General features: G+C 48.8%; 1 protein-coding gene across 30 annotated transcripts in view; it reads right to left on the bottom strand.

Annotated features, from left to right (window-relative positions):
* LOC129051300 (tensin-3-like) overlaps positions 1–18,526 on the bottom strand; it is a 151,528-nt gene that overhangs the window by 24,339 nt on the left and 108,663 nt on the right. For all 30 annotated transcript variants that reach the window (XR_010138178.1, XR_010138167.1, XR_010138168.1 and 27 more), the window contains 4 exons: positions 17,697–17,780; positions 8,653–8,765; positions 7,495–7,555; positions 5,295–5,370 (listed from right to left, as the gene is read on the bottom strand). Coding sequence is in view for 18 of the 30 variants with exons in the window: in XM_063718509.1 (XP_063574579.1) it covers positions 5,295–5,370; positions 7,495–7,555; positions 8,653–8,765; positions 17,697–17,780 (334 nt within the window). In the remaining 12 variants the exon portion in view is untranslated. The remainder of the gene's footprint in view (positions 1–5,294; positions 5,371–7,494; positions 7,556–8,652; positions 8,766–17,696; positions 17,781–18,526) is intronic.

Genomic DNA, 18,526 nt, shown 5'->3' with positions numbered 1-18,526 from the left:
GATGGCTAGCCCGCCTGGGAAGCCACTTTCCGCCTTCAAAAGTACACAGACAGCCTCAGAAAACACCCAGACTGAGAGCACCAAGACATCTGCAGTCTTCAGGGTGTAAATCTATGCACATGCTTTCTGCTCCTTAGGATCCTCTCCAAGCCATGACTGTTGCCAAAAGAAATAAAACCACCTGCATATCTGAACTTTACACAGAAAAGGCCCTGTAACTTCTTCCCCCACTGCAGCCTTCTCAACTTAAGGTGTGCTCAGTGAATCTGCAGCAGGGCACGTCAAGCAGTCACAGGGAAAAACTGAAGGGCAAAGTGAAGGCGGCGTGGGCATCCTGTGCTGAGCATGGCAGAGTGGGTCACTGGAAGGTGGGAAGAGGCTAGAGAGGATGAATCCGGCGCTACTCCTGCACTGCACACCCTCAGAACACCCAGAAGAAGCGTGAACAGGAGGAGAGGATGGCTCCCGCTCCTCTCTAGGGATGCTTTGCCAATAATGAGAAACGTGCAACCACATTTTTTTCTTCCTGTGTTGTTCCCTTAGATCGTTTTCAGAGGGAGTCAACAGCACTGAGATTTCTGGGCTTTGGCAAAAGATGCACTCCCGACTCTGATGGGAGCGCTGGCAGTGACACCCTGGGCTTCTACTCTCCAGGTCGACCACAGATGTGAGCTCTGCTGTGAAGCCACGCCTTCTCTGACACGCTGGAAATCGTCTCTCCCACCTAACCTTCAGTTCTTGCCACGGCACACCTTCTGTCATGCTCAGTTCCACCTGCCCTAGCTATCTGCATGCTCATCTCCCTGGGGGACCCAGACTCCTGGGAGCAGGAGCCCTGCACTGCCCACTCTCATGTCCACCACATCCTCTCATGCAGGCCGCACGCTGAACGTGCTCAGGATAAAGGCTGTTGACAAACCACAGCCACATGGACCGGGCTGTCAATGGCACCTGACTGCACTAGTAATCTTACTAAACTTTCTAAGAGAGGTTTATTTAATAAACAGAGTTGTCACAGGCTGAATGGTGTCCCTCTAAAATCCATAGGTTGAAGGTCTCAGCACTTCAGCATAGGGCTGTGTTTGGAGATGGGGTCTTCACAAAGGTAAATTAACATGAGGTCGTTAGGCTGGGCCCGAATGAATGATAACTGGTGTCCTTGTAAGAAGAAGAGATGAGGACATAGACACACAGAGGGAAGCCCAGGTGAGGACACAGGGAGAAGACAGCCACCTCCAGGTCAAGGAGAGAGGCCTCAGGAGAAACCACCCTGCCCACACCTGGATCTCAGGCTCCCAGCCTCCAGGACTGTGGGAGAATCACCTCTGCTGTTTAAGCTGAGACCAAACGGTGAAGCCTGAGTTGAGCGATCAGGGCCAGGGTGGGTGGACAGTGCTGGATCAGCAGGGCTTGGGGACAGAATGGCGGGATCAGCTGGGGCAGCATGAGGCGGCTGGCGGGTTCTAGTGGCCTGAGGGACACACAGTCTGAATGCCAAGCAGGTTAGAGCCAGCAACAGGTAGAGGACCAGGAGGAGATGTCAGGCTGGAGAACGCCAGCCCATGGTGGCCTGGAGGCCAGTGGGAAGACTCCCAAGGGCTGCAGGTGGGACGCTGAGGAAAGGAGGCCACTGCCTCCTTCACCCACTCACGGCCCCTCTCCACCCCGCCCCACCCTGTTCCTGGGCCTGCCTCAGTTATCAAGTGCCAAACCCACACCTCCACCACACACCTTCCAAGTCCCACCCATGCCACCCACGCAAAGCCTCATTCCAACTGCTACAACAGAGATGCATGTAATGTCTACTCAGACCACACGCTTGGACTGCGGTGCCCACTACAGGGTGGGACAGGATAGGACGCAGCACCATAGGGAGAGGGCCTGTGGGGTGGGTGGGGTGCTGGGGGTTCTTCCAGAGGGAAGAGGCAGTGGCTGCCCCAAAGACTAAGCCACAGTCTGGTCTGATAGAGGAAAGTGACCTGGTGATGCCGCAGGGTCACATCGATGCCGTTTCATCCTCCGCCAGGTGCTGTCCTGGGAGACTTATGCGACTGAGTACATTTAATCCTCACAAACCCTAAGTATGGTCTTCACTGGGCAGAGGTCTAACATTTCCCAAAACAAAATATGCAAATATGTAAGCCCTACAAAATCTCGTTTCAACCTTCCAAGACAACGACTTTCCTTGCAAGACAGACATCCTAACAACAGCATCAGCCTCTGTGGGTGCCTCAAGACTGGGATGCTGCATCTCTGTTTGTATAATAACACCCCTTCCAACCTGGAGCCAACTCACAGGACACTTCCATCTGAGTCCTCCTGTGACATCTCCCACCCCGTCTCATCAAGGCCTCTGTGGGCTACACAGTAGCAGCAGGTTCCCTCCTGCCAGAAAGCCCATGTCCCCAACAGGATCCCTAGGGCAAAAACTTCACTCATGGGCCTAGAGCCAAGCACAGGGACTCAAAAAGCACAAAACATTCAAAAAAAAGACTACTGGATGAATGACAGTAGGAAGAAGGGGCCACAGAAAATAATGAGGAGGAAGGAGGGAGGGAGCAGGGAGGAGGAAAAGGAAGAAGGGCAAGAGGAGGAGAGAGAAATTTGTAAAGGTGGGGTGGGAGAAAAGAAAGGGGAGAAAGGAGGAGGAGGAGGCAGGTGGAGGAGGAGGTAGCTGGAAGAGAGGAGAGGAGCCAGGCACTTCCCAGGAGACTGCCCCATCCGCCTGGTCTCAGGAAGACCCTGCAGTTACCAGCCCATAAACAGCCCAGGGGAGAGGGCTGTCCCATGCTCTTGGTGGAGGGTAGGGGGGAAGCCACATCTTAGCCTCAGGGTCACCCTCCATGACTGAGTTGTTCAGCTGCCTCCCATGAGTCATCTTAAAGGGACTGGGTCATGGGGCCATAACTACTCATCACTGAAGATCTGGTTCGGGGAGCACCCGCCCTTGAGATGCTGCCTCCCAGGGCAGGTAGAACACTATGCAAACAAGATGAGGGCGGGTGCAAATCCTACCAGCATCTCCCCCAGCCTCTCTTGGCCTACTATTTTTTTTTTTTTTTTCTGAGACGGAGTCTCGCTCTGTCGCCCAGGCTGGAGTGCAGTGGTGCAATTTTGGCTCACTGCAAGCTCCGCCTCCTGGGTTCATGCCATTCTCCTGCCTCAGCCTCCTGAGTAGCTGGGACTACAGGCGCGCGCCACCATGCCCGGCTAATTTTTTGTATTTTTAGTAGACATGGGGTTTCACCGTGTCAGCCAGGATGGTCTCGATCTCCTGACCTCGTGATCCACCCACCTCAGCCTCCCAAAGTGCTGGAATTACAGGCATGAGCCACTGCACCCAGCCCGGCCTCCTCTTTAAAGCTGGAACACTGGACCCAGTTCCAGAGTGGGTGGAGGAGTAAAGTGCTGAACATAGCCGGTGCTCAATAAAGACTCAGGCCCTTTGTCCAGCAATTCCAGGAAGTGTCCTGGGAGAAGTAGCCTCCAGGGTGAAGTCTCCTAGGAAACAAGCCCAGGGCTGCCTTCTGGACCACAGGATGTGAGAGAACACCAGAGCGGATGTCTCTCTCCCCTCCTGGTCCTCCCTCTCACTTCCAACCACAGGGATGCTGCACCATCGCTGCAGCACAGCACCGCTGAGGACAGACTTCCAGCCCAGGTCCTCCTCCTTAGGACAGTAGAACAGAGAGCTAAGGAAACGTGTCTATAAAAACGTATGATGCACCCCAAACCTCAGCTTTCTTGCCTATGAAATGGGAGGCAAGATGTTTATAAAGTGCTTACTCGATGCCTTGAAAAGGGCTGGGCCCGGCTGTTGTTCCAGATCTGCCTTCCAGGCCTGAAGAACCCCTCAATTAGGTGGTGAGCATGTGAAACAGGACAGAACTGGAGGCCCCAGAGGGACCCCGCTGGCATGGATGGGTTTAGACGGTCTCCACCTTCAATCCTCTCCACTTTTGATCCTCGCTGATTTGATTTTTGTAAGAATTCAGGACCAGCAAGGTAGGGAGTTCACCACCCACTAAGCTAAGATTTTAAAATCTAGGGGTTACGGGGAAATTAATGAATATCCTCAAAAACATTGTACAGGGCATTTATAATACAATGAAAAGCTAATTCTCAATTCACCCTACTGCCTTATAGAAGTGGGTCTTCCAAGGCCATGAAATCTTTACATTCTATGATTCTGTGCATGCTGAAAGTCATATATATGCCTTAAAAGCTTACCTTATTTCAGATAAAAAACTTTCGTAAAATTATTTTAAATGTATGAATTGTCTGTATTCAAGAAAGATAAAAGGCAAAAATGTAATGATGTAATGGCTAATCTCCTCCAAGAACCAACACACCCAAGAGTCAAAATTATCTGGAGAAATCATTGTTTTGACCATTAATCAAGCTGTAATTGCACCAGCTGTATTTCACACTTCAGCTATTAATGATACATAAATATTCTATTTCTGCACCCACACTCTGGGAGGCCTGTGATCATGTGAAGAATGCAAATTATAGTCAGAATACAGGGGTTCTCCGAAGTGAGTGGCCAAGTTAGGACATTAATTTCCAGGTTATATATCTCAAGGGGCTCTGGAATGAAAGAGAATCAAGAATGAAGATTTGTTCTGTCCCTTTAATTAAAATAGTTTTATTCAGAAAGTTAACTAAATGCCTTAAGGCAGTGGTCACCAATCTTTTTGGCACCAGGGACTGGTTTCACAGAAGACAATTTTTCCATGGACTGGTGGAGGATGGTTTCAGGATCAAACTGTTCTGCTCACTTCTTGGCGCCTGCTCAAATTATTACAGGGCTATTCCTAACCATGCTCTACTCACCAGACACTTCAACCGCCTTCTCATCAATCGCCCACATCACTTGAGATGTAAACTATGGCTGAATTATCCGCATCTCCATGCTAACGGCACCTCAATATTTTTACCCACCTCAGATCATCATTCTCCTAAGGAGTGTGCAACCTAGATCGCTCGCACACACAGTTCACAATAGGGTTCGCACTCCTATGAGAATCTCATGGCACCGCTGATCTGACGGGAGGCTCAGGTGGTCCTGCTCGCTCACTAGGCCCAGTTCCTAACAGGCCACGGACCGATAAGGTCCACGGCCCGGGGGTGGGGGACCCCAGTGTTAAGATAAAAGCTACTTTTCATTCTTCCTACAGGGTACTTTTTTTGGGGGGTGGGGGTTACTTTTTTAACACAGAATCATGATTTCAAGTCATCACCACTGGGAGAGTGGGGACACAGACACATCTGCGGCCACGGCGGGCACTCACCATGACATCTCCCTTCAGAAGCTGGGCCGGCTCGATGATGATGCAGATCCTGCTGGGGTTTTCTGGGCCAACGTTGCTTTGGGATGAAGAAGAAGGCAGATCATTATGCAACTTCATAATTTCGTGGGAAGAATACATGTAGAGAAAAGCAACCCTACAACCAAAAACTCAGAAATTACACAGAATGCCCAATCAGCCCAGAATCTAATTCCTGAGAATCTAAATGAATCTAAAAAGGTAAAGAAAGCTCCCAGGCCATGGAGGGTCCTCATAGCATCATCACGGTCAGTGACTGACTAGAAGTGACTAAGGTCCAACTCCAGAGGCCCAAGCTTGGAGACGACCATACAGCCTTAGACGAAGGGGCCCAGGGTAGGCACAGCCACAGTTTCAGTTACAAACTGCGGGTGCAATTCCAGAGTGACATCAGTGCACACAGGGCCCACAGCAAACCCAGAAATGTGACAACAGCTCTTTGTGAGTAGTGAGATTTGTTACCTTTACTGACTTTTCATAAAATGCCTGTCCACATCCAAAAAGACAAAGAAAGCTCAGAAATATATACAAATTTGGGGGATGTGTGGCTACCTTTTGTTTAAAATGCAAAGGAGGCCGGACATGGCTCATGCCTGTAATCCCAGCAATTTGGGAAGCCAAGGCAGGCGGATCACTTGAGGTCAGGAATTTGAGACCAGCCTGGCTAACATAGTGAAACCCCATCTCTACAAAAATACAAAATTTAGCTGGGCATGATGGCAGCTGCCTGTAATCCCAGCTACTCAGGAGGCTGAGGCAGGAGAATCGCTTGAATCTGGGAAGTGGAGGTTGCAGTGAGCGGAGATCGTGCCAGAGCGAGATGCTGTCTCAAAAAAAATAAATAAATAAAAATAAAAAACAAAATGGAAAGGAGCGAGAAAGAAAAACCACAGTAGTGAGAGCCTATCGTAGGACTCTCTCCAATATGCTCACAGTTAACCTTCCCTATTCTTGGGTTCCACATTCATGGACTCAACTGACTGGGGATAGAAAATATTGTGGGAAATAAATAAAAAACAAAAATGCAACCATAAAAAATAATAGAAGTTAAAAAACAATACATTGTAACAACTATTTTCACAGCCTTTACATTGAATTAGGTATTGTTATGTAATCTAGAGATGATTTAAAGTATACAGGAGAATGCTCATGGGTTATATGTAAATACAATGCCAGTTTTTTTTTGTTGTTGTTGTTTTATTTTTTTTGAGACAAAATCTCGCTCTGTCGCCAGGCTAGAGTGCCGTGGCACGATCTCAGCTCACTGCAACCTCTGTGTCTCAGGTTCAAGCAATTCTCCTGTCTCAGCCTCCCAAGTAGCTGGGACTACAGGCACATGCCACCACGCCCAGCTAATTTTTGTATTTTTAGTAGAGATGGGATTTCACCATGTTGGCCAGGATGGTCTCAATCTCTTGACCTCGTGATCCACCCACCTTGGCCTCCCAAAGTGATGGGATTATAGGCGTGAGCCACCAAGCCTGGCCTTTTTTTTTTTTTTTTTATTCTTGCTCTGTCCCCTAGCCTGGAGTGCAATGGTGCGATCTCGGCTCACTGCAACCTCTGCCTCCCAGGTACAAGTGATTCTCCTGGCTCCACCTCGAGTAGCTGGGTTTACAGGTGCATGACCCCACAATTGGCTAATTTCTGTATTTTTAGTAGAGACGGGGTTTCACCATGATGGCCAGGGGTTCGGTGGCTCACACCTGTAATCCTGGCACTTTGGGAGGCCAAGACAGGTGGATCACTTGAGGTCAGGAGTTCAAGACAATGCTGTTTTATAAAACACACTTGAACATCCTTGGATTTGGGTAATCAAAGGGGTTCCTGGAATCAATCCCCCTTGAAAACCGAGGTGCCACCATACTCCAAAAAGCAAATGGCCCTCTCTCCCCTCAAAATTCCAGCCCCCGTGTCCTTTAATGGAGCCAACTGGTATGACAGCCCAAAGACACTTGTGCAGGGCAGGAGGGAGGGCTGAGGCATGATGCTGGAGCACATGCCATAAGAGGGTTTTCCCCACTGGACTCTTCTTTGGCTTCTTGGCATTCTTTGACCTGAACCCTCCCACCCTCTTCCTACTAGACAGGCACCTGAGGCTCAGCTGCAATTCCCTGAGCCATCCAGATCCCACAGCAGCAGCAGCAGCAGCAGCAGCACTCACTAGATCCCGGAGGTGTACACAGGCTGCATGGCTTGGTAGAGCTTCAGAAAGGGACGGCACACTGAAAGAAAGGCACAACTGTCTGTAGAGGCATGACCGGTACAGAACGAACAGGAATTTGGCAATCAGAAAGACAGAAAGGGACGAGGAGACCAGAAGACTGCACCTGCGGCCTTTGACGTTTGGGAAGGCAGTGCATGGAGCCACAGGGTTGCTGCAGGAAAAGGCCGGACCCGGTCCTAGAAGCCTGCAGAGCAACACAGTTTGACCTTTATCCAAAGGGTGCCAAAGGCTCCTGAATTGAAGCCAGGCTGCTTCAAAACCAACTAGCAGCTTGGCAAGGTCACTCTGGCCATGATGACCCGGGGGACCTGAAGGTATAGATGTACTTCAGAGACAATAGAAACCTCTGAGCAAGTACCTGCATGGGACTGGCGAGGAGGGGCAAGGGTCCTGAATCCCAGCCATGTGCTGTGTGTGCCTGCACAGGATTGGGAAGGAGAGGACAGGGCCCTGACCCTCAGCCATGTGCCATGTGCTCCTGCATGGGACAAGGGAGGAGGGATAGGGCCCTGCTGACCCTCGGCCATATGCTCTGTGCACCGTTGGGGAACTGGGGATGTGGGGACAGGGCCCTGATCCCCAGTCATGTGCTGTGCTCATCTAAGTGGGACAGGGAGGAGGGCTCAGGGCCCTCACCCTCAGCTACATGCTGTGTGCTTTCCTGTGGGGTCATTTTAAAGGAGAAGGAGGAGACGGGCTCGTGAGATGCATCAGGGGAGACTGGGTCACATTCATGCCTCTCTTACTGGGCTTCTTCCATAGCTTGTGACCTCAAGGCCAACTGCACAGCTGACCCACCAGGGCTGCAGCCCAGAAAATGCTTGTCTGCCCGAGTCACTGTGCATATACACAGGGGTATTTCTGATCCCCCTTGCTGGCTGCCAGTCCCTCCCCTGATTAAATAACTTGGCCCAACCACATAAACATGGGGCTCTGACCACTGAAGGGGGACACAGTCAATCGCCAGGGAGGCAGAGGAGCAGACCCTGGGCCCTCTCGGAAGGAAAGCAGAGGCTTATCTAAACTGAGGGGCCCAGGACCAGCTCCAAGTCTGGGCCAGCCAATTGCAGGTGCCATATCATGAAGGACACTCACCTCCACCTGTGTCGAAGTTGGGGGTGCCGTGGAGGATGACGAAATGCAGGAACAGGGGAGAGGCATTCATTTTCACTGATCCGGATGGGAGCCCACTGAGGAACTGAATGTACCTGCAAAACGGACAGCTGGGTTAGACTTCCCAGAAGTATCTTCAGCCCCTGCTGAGAAGGGAACTCAAGGAGAAACATCCTGGCTAGGTCTGGGGCTCTGGGAGAGAACCGGTCCACTGCTCACAGCCTGGGGTTGGTTCTCAGCATGGTGCTGCGCTCACAGGTCTGAGGGCTTCCCACCAGCGCACCAGGCACCAGGCACCAGGCACCAGAGACACCAAGGCATAACCGGCCTCTCGGCTTGAGCATCCCACACCTGAAAGGCCTCTGTGCCTGTCCACTGAACCTATCGCCAGGCAAAGCCAGGCCACAGGCCACAGGCCATCACAATCCCCATTGGTGAGCAGCAGGAAGCAGAGGCCTGGCACACCGGTGGGTGTGTGCTCTGTCACTAGCATTGTACCTATGGCAGGGTCACGTGACCCAGGCCCAGAACCACTCACTGCACCTGCTGCTTTCTGCTCATACTCGAGAGCCCTAAGAAAAGGCTGGAGTCCATACTCCCCTCGTGTCTTGCAGCCTGCCACGCCACATCTGATAAGAGGCTCTCCTTCCTGCTGTCCCTCTCTCTTCAGGGCCCAGCTCCAAAGGTGAAGGCCATGTGGGCCGTCAGCCTTTCTGAATTCTAGGCATCAGCCTCATGCTTCCAACACCGACCACACACAACTTCCATGAGCATTTGGTGGTCAAGAGGGAAGCTCCTACACTAGGAGCATCTGACTGCTGGGGTCCTCATGAGGCATGACATGGCAGCAGTGACCACAAGACAAGCCGGAGGCTTGCCAAGCTCTCTGATGCTTCCCTGGCCCGTCCTGCCTGTTGGTGCCCTGCCTGGCGTGGCTCCTGCCCTGAGGTCCCTCACCGTGGCCACTGCACCCACACAACCTCCACTTTAGCCTCAACACCTCTCATGGAATCTGTGTTTCCATATCTGTCTCCACCAAAGTACTGTACTCTTTGCAAGAAAAACCCAAACAATCAAAAACCCTGCAATATTTAACAATCTGTGCATCTCTCTATTGCCACAGCAGACTGAGGCAGGAAGTGGCAGGTGACTGTGTTGCCAGCACCTACAACCATACTACCCCAAGCCAGAAACGGCCATCACGGATCTTGTGTTAAGAAAAAAATCTCTCACTTACACTGGCAATTCACACCCAGTCCCTTATTCAAGCAGTTAAATTTGTATACAAACAAACTAAACAAGAGATTTCTGTTAAACATTATCAAAAAAAGGAAAACCCTACTTATAGTCCACCCACTAGGAAAATGTTTGAAAAGCGAGTTTGCTTTTAGTTCAGTTACAATTCATAGTGAGAAACAGGGCATGTCAGTATTTTCATCTTCCTGGCAGCAAACTTCTCTTCTGCTCTCTCAGAACAGGGCAAAACCTCACAAGAGTCTCAGAGGACAGAGACGCTCAGCCTGGAGACATGGGGACCCTGTGAGGCCAATGATCAGACTTCAGTGGACCTCCAGGCAGCTCCCACACGCCTCCCCTGCAGGGTACTTTCTACCCTGGCAACAAGACTTCTCACCCTCCGTTGTATGTACGCAGAGGAATGCATGAATTGTGTAATTTTAATCATGTAAATTTTATGCATTGTGGATTTCATGGGTCCTTTGGCTCCCTGGTTTTGAGTAAAAGTGAGGAACCACAAATGCCCGGATTGAGAGGCCTGAGTCACCTCCTCTGGGGCAGTTCCGCCCTTCCTCCAGCACGGGGCAGCTCTGGTCACTGGGAAATCAGCTCAGCTTGTCCGGTTTGTCAGTGGTACACTGAGTCCTACACCGTCTGGCCATGTGCTTGGGCGGTTCTGTAGTGACCATGTGGCTGAGATGGCCCTGTTCCCTGGGGGTGTTCTCAGTGCCCCATGTGCACCCGGACCAGGCATCTAGATGAAGTCGATGTTTGTTTTATGACTTCATGCAAACATGGAAGGCTCTGGAGCACTGGGCCTGAGGGGCTCCTGTTCATGGCTGCATAAGGGGTCCAAGTAGCTAAGCCCAGAGTTAGCGCCAAGGTCCTATGAGGGGCAAACAGCCATCCTCCGGGAAACCACAGCCTCTCCCTGACCCAGGTCTTGTACCATACTGTGGTCACAGAGCTTCATTTCTGCTGATGTGGCCTCGCTGGAATTGTTGCCCCTGACACCAGACAAAGCACAAGAAGTATTTCCTTCAGATGAGGAGGGCCAAGCTGACAGCAGAAGAACTTTGTTTTGCCACGGGCTCCCAAAGAAGGCCAAAGTCCAGGGCCACAAGCCCAGGGGTGGTCAGAGGGGAAGGGAAGGAGGCTGTCACTGCCTGGGACCCAGGACTCCAGAGTCCTCTCCCCAAAACCAGTTCTCAACAGTCATCACCTCCCAGGTCAGTCTACAAAGGGCTGCTCAGGTGATAGCTTAACCAATCAAAAGGTAACCCCTTGGAATATAATTCTCATCTGTCCTTTATAGAAAACAACTTTTTATGCATCATATTTTCAGGTAAATTAAAGACATAAAATGCTAAGGTAAATGTAATTTTTTTTCTTCCTTCACATGCTTTCTTAATAAGATAAGATTAACAACAACAACAACAAAAAACCCAACATATTGTTCAAAATCCCAAATAAAAGCATGCCTTTAAAAAACATTTAAAAAATAGCAATGCCTTATAAAAACAACGAAGTTCACTGCAAATATAAGCTGTAGTGAATGCTATGAGATTGCAGAAAGATAGCCAAGCATAGGTGATAGCACTGAGTTTGTGAGTGACTTCCTAGAGAACCACCATCAGTATCAAAGAAAAGAACATTCAGGTATGGATGAAAATAAGGGAGGCCAGGCACGGTGGCTCACGCCTATAATCCCAGCACTCTGGGAGGCTGAGGTGGGCGGATCACCTGAGGTCAGGAGTTTGAGACCAGCCTAGCCAACGTGCTGAAATCCTGTCTCTACCAAAAAAATTAATTAATTAATTAATTAATTAATTTTAAAAATTAGCTGGGCATGGTGGCATGCGCCTGTAATCCCAGCTACACAGGAAGCTGAGGCATGAGAATCGCTTGAACCCAGGAGGTAGAGGTTGCAGTGAGCCTAGAATGCACCACTGCACTCCAGCCTGAGTGACAGAGCAAGACCCTGTCTCAAAGTAAAAAAAGAAAAGAAGGGGAAACGAACATGACAGGACAGAATTGCACAATTAGTTCATCCAGCTGACTATGGAAAGGATCAACTTTAACTTCGTATACATGGTATTTATCTGTGGCATTAAAGGTAGATATAAATGAATCAATTGTAGGGTATCAGATGCTCTCTGAAGACCATCCCAACAGCCTTATCCAAAATAAAATGTTCCTACTTAGTCAACACAGTTTTCAGAGCTGGAAAGAGTAGAAACCAGTTACTTTATAAAAACAGCTCCATTATTTTCCCATTGCTATCTTTTCTTTCTTTTTAGGCAATAACTCCCTGGAGATGATGTTTTCCATGCTTCTTCTCAAACCAGTGAGCACATTTTAAAAACTAAAGGATTGTTTTTAACTTGTAAGCAAACAAACATAAAAGCAGCTTGAAATTTTCAGTTGTCCCTTGCATTATTCACAGTCACTTCTAACAGCAAAAACTTCCATTTGGAATCTCCATAAATCTCCCTAAACATTTGAGTTGCAGTAGACGTAAGCTTAAATCTGTCTGAAAAGTGGGTGCATAAAAATCAGCATTCAAATGTTACTTTTCCAAGCAACAGGAACCATCATCACAGGACATCTTTCCCAACAGCTTACTCATTCTACATTCCTAGCACTCACAGAGTCAGCCATGGCTGCAGGGGCAGCACCAACCGGCCAGGAAAGGTGAGCTGGGCCACCTGTTGGTGTCAGCCAAGACTGGGCTGTTTCTTAACATTCTGCTGAGCATTCCCTTCCCTCTCATATAATGGGGAGAATAATGAGACCTACACATTGGAATTGCTGCAAAGATGAGTCAGTTGCATGGACATAAGGGTCAGAGTAGACCACAACACATCTGCCACAGCCTCTGCTCTCCTGAGGTATGCTGCCAGAGTGTAGGTGGCTTGGCCCACAGAGTTGGTGACTCAGAGGGGATGTCCGGGCCCAGGCAAAGTGTGTGGCTCCCTGAGGAATGGTCACCCTTTTTCCGCAGGCTGTGGGCAGCAAGGAGGACGTGCAGGGAAGGGCCACAGGGGCATGAAGTAAAATAGTCTTTGCAAAAATTTTAACAGTGAGAGAATATGACAGTGAAAGAGATCTAATGTAACCAACTCCCATCTTGCCTTTAACCTCCTAGCTGCCCTTGGCTATTCCTGGGCTTGGACCAAACTAACTTTAGGAGAAAGTGAAGTTTATAGTTTAAGTGATAATAGCCCAGAACTAAACCACCTTTGTAAAACTAATGCAAGACTACCACATTGGGAGGATGAACGCAGCTTGAATTCTGCCCAGGTATAGACTTAAAAGATTACTCTGGGGATCACAAGATTTGCAGCTTCCTCAATTACTGCTAGAGAGAACATCACCATTGTAGAACCTAAGATTGGCCTTTTGAGATGTCTATTCAGGCTTTTGCATTTCTGACAACTGACAGCTCTACCTGACCTGCCAACTGTTCTCTGGCAACCCACCCAGAAGCGGACTCAGAGGCAAGAGGGCCATTTTCCCCTATGATTGCACCCCCAACCACTTAGCAGCACCCATTCCCTAGCCACCCTCTTCTCCCCAAAATACCTTTGAAAAACCCTAGCCTCCAAATTTTCCAGGGGGCTGATTTGGGTAGTAATAAAACTCTGGTCTCCTGTTCAGCCAGCTCTGCATGAATTAAACTCTTTCTCTACTGCAATTCCCGTCTTGGTAAATCGGTTCTATCTGGGCACTGAATAACGAACCCATTTGTCGGTTACAGAGACTACCTGAGGAGCCTCATCCTTTAGAGAATGTGGAAAACTACTCCCTTTGTATCTTTAAAGTATTCTTTCAGGCACCTGAGGTAGTGTGTCAAAAATGACAGAAATATCAAAAATCAAATAATGCCATTTTTACATGTAGTTAGACAGGCATGAGCAGGGCAGCAGTGGGCTCTTTCCGCACCCACTAGGAGAATGTCGGGTAATGGTTCGGCAATTATCACATTGCCTCTCTGAAAGTGATACACTGGCAGCCGGTGTCAGGAGGAGGCCATTTCCTGATGGTCCACGCCTATTGCACTGTTAATTGAATGCAGGCCCCAGGGAGACACAACTTCTCAGGCACATGCATTAACAGAAAAAAATGGCAGAGTATGACCTTCTCAGGGTACACCACCAGAAAAGGGAAGAAACCCTCAGATAGGCATGCATACAACTTCCTAAACATACTGCATGTGCTCACTTCCCAAGCAAAAGGAGGGCACTATGCATGCGGGCAACCCCCTCTAAGGGAAGAATCATGGGAAAGGGGCACAAGACATGGGAAGTGGGCCAGCCTATGAAGTCTAGACCAAGGGTAAACACCACACTTGACCTTCATGTGCCCACTTGGGTCTCTTCTAAGCGTACTTTCCTTTCTTTGTTGTTCTAAAGCCTTATAAAATAAACTTCCACTCCAGCTCTGAAACTTGTCTCTGTCCCTTTTTCTGCCTTATGCCCCTCAGTCAAATTCTTTCTTCTGAGCAGGCAAGAATTGAGGTTGCTGCAGACCTCAATTATGGATTCACTGCTGGTAACTCGGATACCTTCCACCAGTAACACTATATAGGATAATTTCTAGGACATCCTGATTTCTGCATGCCAAGACATTTGTTTGGTCTGTCTTCCCTTTACCTCAAAGGGACACCCAAATGTGCATAGACAACATGACTGATGGCCTTAGGTCTGACTCCCATGTGGGGCCTCCCAGGGTCACCTTGGTAGACAACACGCGGGAGAGATCAGCTCCCCAAAGAAACAACTGGCTACCTGTGATTTTCCCCATTAACTCAGTGATGGGGCCAAGAAACGTGTGCTGCTGTCTCAACTCTCTCAGAAAGAAAGGAAAGGCGGAAAAGAAAAGAGATGTCAGAAACGTTAATAATTTTAATATTTTTCCATGATGCTGATAATAAACCAAAACTATACCCGGATTTTTGGGGGGTAGGAGGAGACAGGGTCTAGCTCTGTCATCCAGGCTGGCATGCAGTGGGGCAATTACAGCTCACTGTAACCTCCAACTCCTGGGCTCAAGGGATCCTCCCACCTCAGCTTCCAGAGTAGCTGGGACTACAGGTGTGTGCCATCATATCCAGCTAATTTTTTTTTTTTCTGATAGAGATGGGGTCTTCCTGTGTTGCTAAGGCAGGTCTCAAACTCCTAGGCTCAAGGGATTGTCCTGTCTCAGCCTCCCAAAGAATCGGGATTACAGGCTAGAGTCACTGTGCCACACCCAGTATTTCTTTTTAACTACTTCTCAAAGAGGAAGGCTTCCAAGTTTAGGGAAGGAAGTTCAGGGGTGCCTCAGTAACACAATGGTGGTCATGAGCACCAACAGGAGGCCACACCGGGGTGTCAACAAGCTGCTTCTCATGATTTGCTGAAGACAAGGAAGGTATAAAAACAGAAAACTTACATGGGCACGTGTAAGTTTTATGGGTCAGCCCCATGGGCCAACTGCTCCATGGTGTTTTAGTGTAACAAACAAGGTAACAAAGATTGACCTCCCATCAGAGTTGCTGTTGAGACTTCTGAGCTTCCCAGTCACAAATTCCTTGCTAATTAATTATTCTCAAGAGTGATTATTACGAGTTTGACTTTAAAATGATTTCTTGAGCTCAGTCCTAAAACAGCCTGCAGCGCACCCATCCCACTTCCCAGGCCATTCAGGACAACAGAGAAACCTCCCATCACAGAGCCTATTCCCATACAAGCTGTCCTCACACGTTCTTCTGGTCTCAAACTTTCCTCCAGATCTATCTTATGCATTCATTCGTTTACATGCTCGATTACCATTTGGTGAGCATCTTTTCATGGAGGCTCTGGTCAAGATAAAAAGAAAAGAGCAAGGAATAAGGGGCATTTCCCTAATCTCAGGAGCAGAGGGATTAACCATGGTATGTAAAATTGAATCCAACAAACATTAAACAATGCAAATGCTCTGGCTTCAAATGTGTAACGACGGGAAGGATGCATGAAATCCCTGGGCATGGGAACGTGAGAAGAGCAGGGCACGGTGGCTCACACCTGCAATCCCAGCATTTTGGGAAGCCACAGCAGAAGGATTATTCAAGCTCAGGGGTTCAAGACCAGCCTGGGCAACACAGTGAGACACTGTCTCCACAAAAATTTTTAAATTAGCTGAGCATGGTGATGTGTGCCTATAGTCTCAGCTACTCAAGAGGCTGAGGTGGGAGGATTGCTTGAGCCCAGGAGGTTGAGGCTGCTGTGAGCCAAGATTGCACCACTGCACTACAGCCTGGGTGACAGAGCAAGGCTCTGTTTCAAAAAAAGAAAAAAAAGAAAATGAGGAGATATTTTCTCCCTTTACCCATATTCTTTTAATGTTATAAACAAGCTGCTGGTGCCGTAAGAAATAAGAACAAAAAAAAAGGAAAGACGACAGCTGGACTTCCTGTGTGCCAAGCATTCTGCATGAGTTACTCCCTATTTACACCTCATTTTCCATGCAGGAGGTCATATGAATGTCACAATTTTGGAAACTGTTCAACAAAGAAATAACATTTAATGGTTCCAAAAAAAACCCACAAGTGACTGTTTAACTAAAATATTTTATAAAATGCTAGGTTTTCTGAAAAAAAATATGCTAGGTTTTCTGCACGCAACTTGCATTGCATGTGGGCCCTGTTGCTGACCACGGTCCCACACCCTAGCCCATGTTCCTCCAACACACCCGGTTTCAAGAGAAACAGAGCCATGCCATTGGAAATAGCAAGACAAAAGGAAAAGGTGCCTCTGGTGATGCTTGAAATCCCTTTCTGCCCGTCTACCCCCATGTCTGCTGTTATAGCCCTCAGTTGCACTGGAGAAAACATACAAGGCATCAAAACTTGCATACACAAGGTCGGGTGTGCAACTACCTGTCTCCAAAACGGAACACCATTTGGCAATCACCTTGGCAATTCTCCTACAAATTCCCTGCTGTGGGCTTTGAAATATGCCATGGAGCTACCTGGTTGGCTCTAGGTGTCACCATCTGTGGAGGAAGTGCACCTGGATGGGGAGCCAGCTGTGGGTCCTTCTCACTGCCTCTCAGCCAGCCCTGCTCAGGTTCTTGACCTCAGCCTGCTGGGGCTGGTAGCAAAAGGAGAAAGTTCTGCACCCCACCATGGCTATTCCCCACCACTTACTGAGCACATTCCAGGGGCCATGCCCAGAAGTAGAGAAGGGAGAGATGGGCAGCATGACAGAAAAATACTCCGTGGCCTCAGGGAACTGATGAGCTACAAGAATTGGCCAAGTACAACTGCTAATGTGTTTGTGTAAGTAAAGTTTTATTGGAATATAGCCACATTCCCTGATTTCCATATTGCCCAGGGCTGCTTTCATGTTAGAACAGTTGCGATAAAGATCCTGTAGCCTGCAAAGCCTAAAATATCCACTCTCTAGTCTGTTGCAGAGAGAGTTCACTGACCCCTGGTCTAGCCAATAGAACCAAGTTCCAACATAATAATGGAAATCAAAACACACTCACTGCAAGAGAGGAAAATGCCAACTGGAGCAAGTCCTCCCTCTACCTGTCAGTGCAAGCCAGCAGCATAGGGGGCTCTCTCTCACCACAGACACACAGGATGGCTAGGTCCTTAACCTCTGGGAGGGACAAGCCTCCCCACCACCTTCACAGTCTTTGGCATGACCCAAGAATACCATTTAGGCATTGGGACAGAAGAGATGCCTCTTCTGTTTTCACATTTTTATATGTAAAATTTCATTCACCTCTTCACTCTGGCTTTGGGGATGTATACATACCGTTTTTGGGAAGGCTGCATTAAAGCTGAAACTTTGTCATCATAAAACTTCTTCATTGCAATCCTGTCAAGGGCCTGGTCGGCGCTGGAGGGGAAAGAGAGAGAGAGAGAGATAACTCAATGGAGCTCACACCACGTGGGTGCGTGATGGGGGATGTGTCTCATGGCTGTTGAAAGCGACCAGCTCCCACAGGGGGCTTCACCCTTTGCTGCACCTGTGCATACCCAATCCACCTGTCTCCTGTTAGACTTCATTTCCCCTGCAGGAATATACTGTGCTCAAAGTGGAGCCATAGTGCAGGGTCAGAATTCTCATCTGAAATAACAGCTCCTTATCTAAAGATATGATTCTTAAGAGTGCTGAATACCCAGCTTGCAGAAGAACCAACTGAGGCATCTCAGCAGGCAAGTGGTAGGGCTGGTGTCCAAAACTGTCCCTTGGCCACCCTACGTCCTAAATAAAGACCATTTTAAGTGGGTTCTGTGCAAGACAAGCAGGCAGACTCAAGTCTCAGGACCACAAGGATGCAGGGAGCAACCCAGGGCAGGAGAGTCAACGGACCCCCCCATGAAGTCCCAAGAGGCACCCTCAAGACACAAGTGGGCCAGCCTGTGCCCCACCAGTATGTCACTCCCAGGACTGAGCTTGAGAACACTGCAGGGCACCGGGGTTGGAAATGTATCTGAGGCCTCGGGGCTGCAGCATTGTTTTTGAAGTGATTGAAAGTAACCCTGCTTTTCAACAATATAGTTGACCTTCAATGCCAGGTCCACAGTGCTCACAGTTAGTGTCTGACAGAAACTTCCAGAAATCTCACAGCAGGGCATTCG

This window comes from Pongo abelii, chromosome 19, assembly GCF_028885655.2.
Source record: "Pongo abelii isolate AG06213 chromosome 19, NHGRI_mPonAbe1-v2.0_pri, whole genome shotgun sequence".
In the NCBI taxonomy this organism is placed as follows: Eukaryota; Metazoa; Chordata; class Mammalia; order Primates; family Hominidae; genus Pongo; species Pongo abelii.
This window is presented reverse-complemented; position numbering and strand designations above follow the sequence as displayed.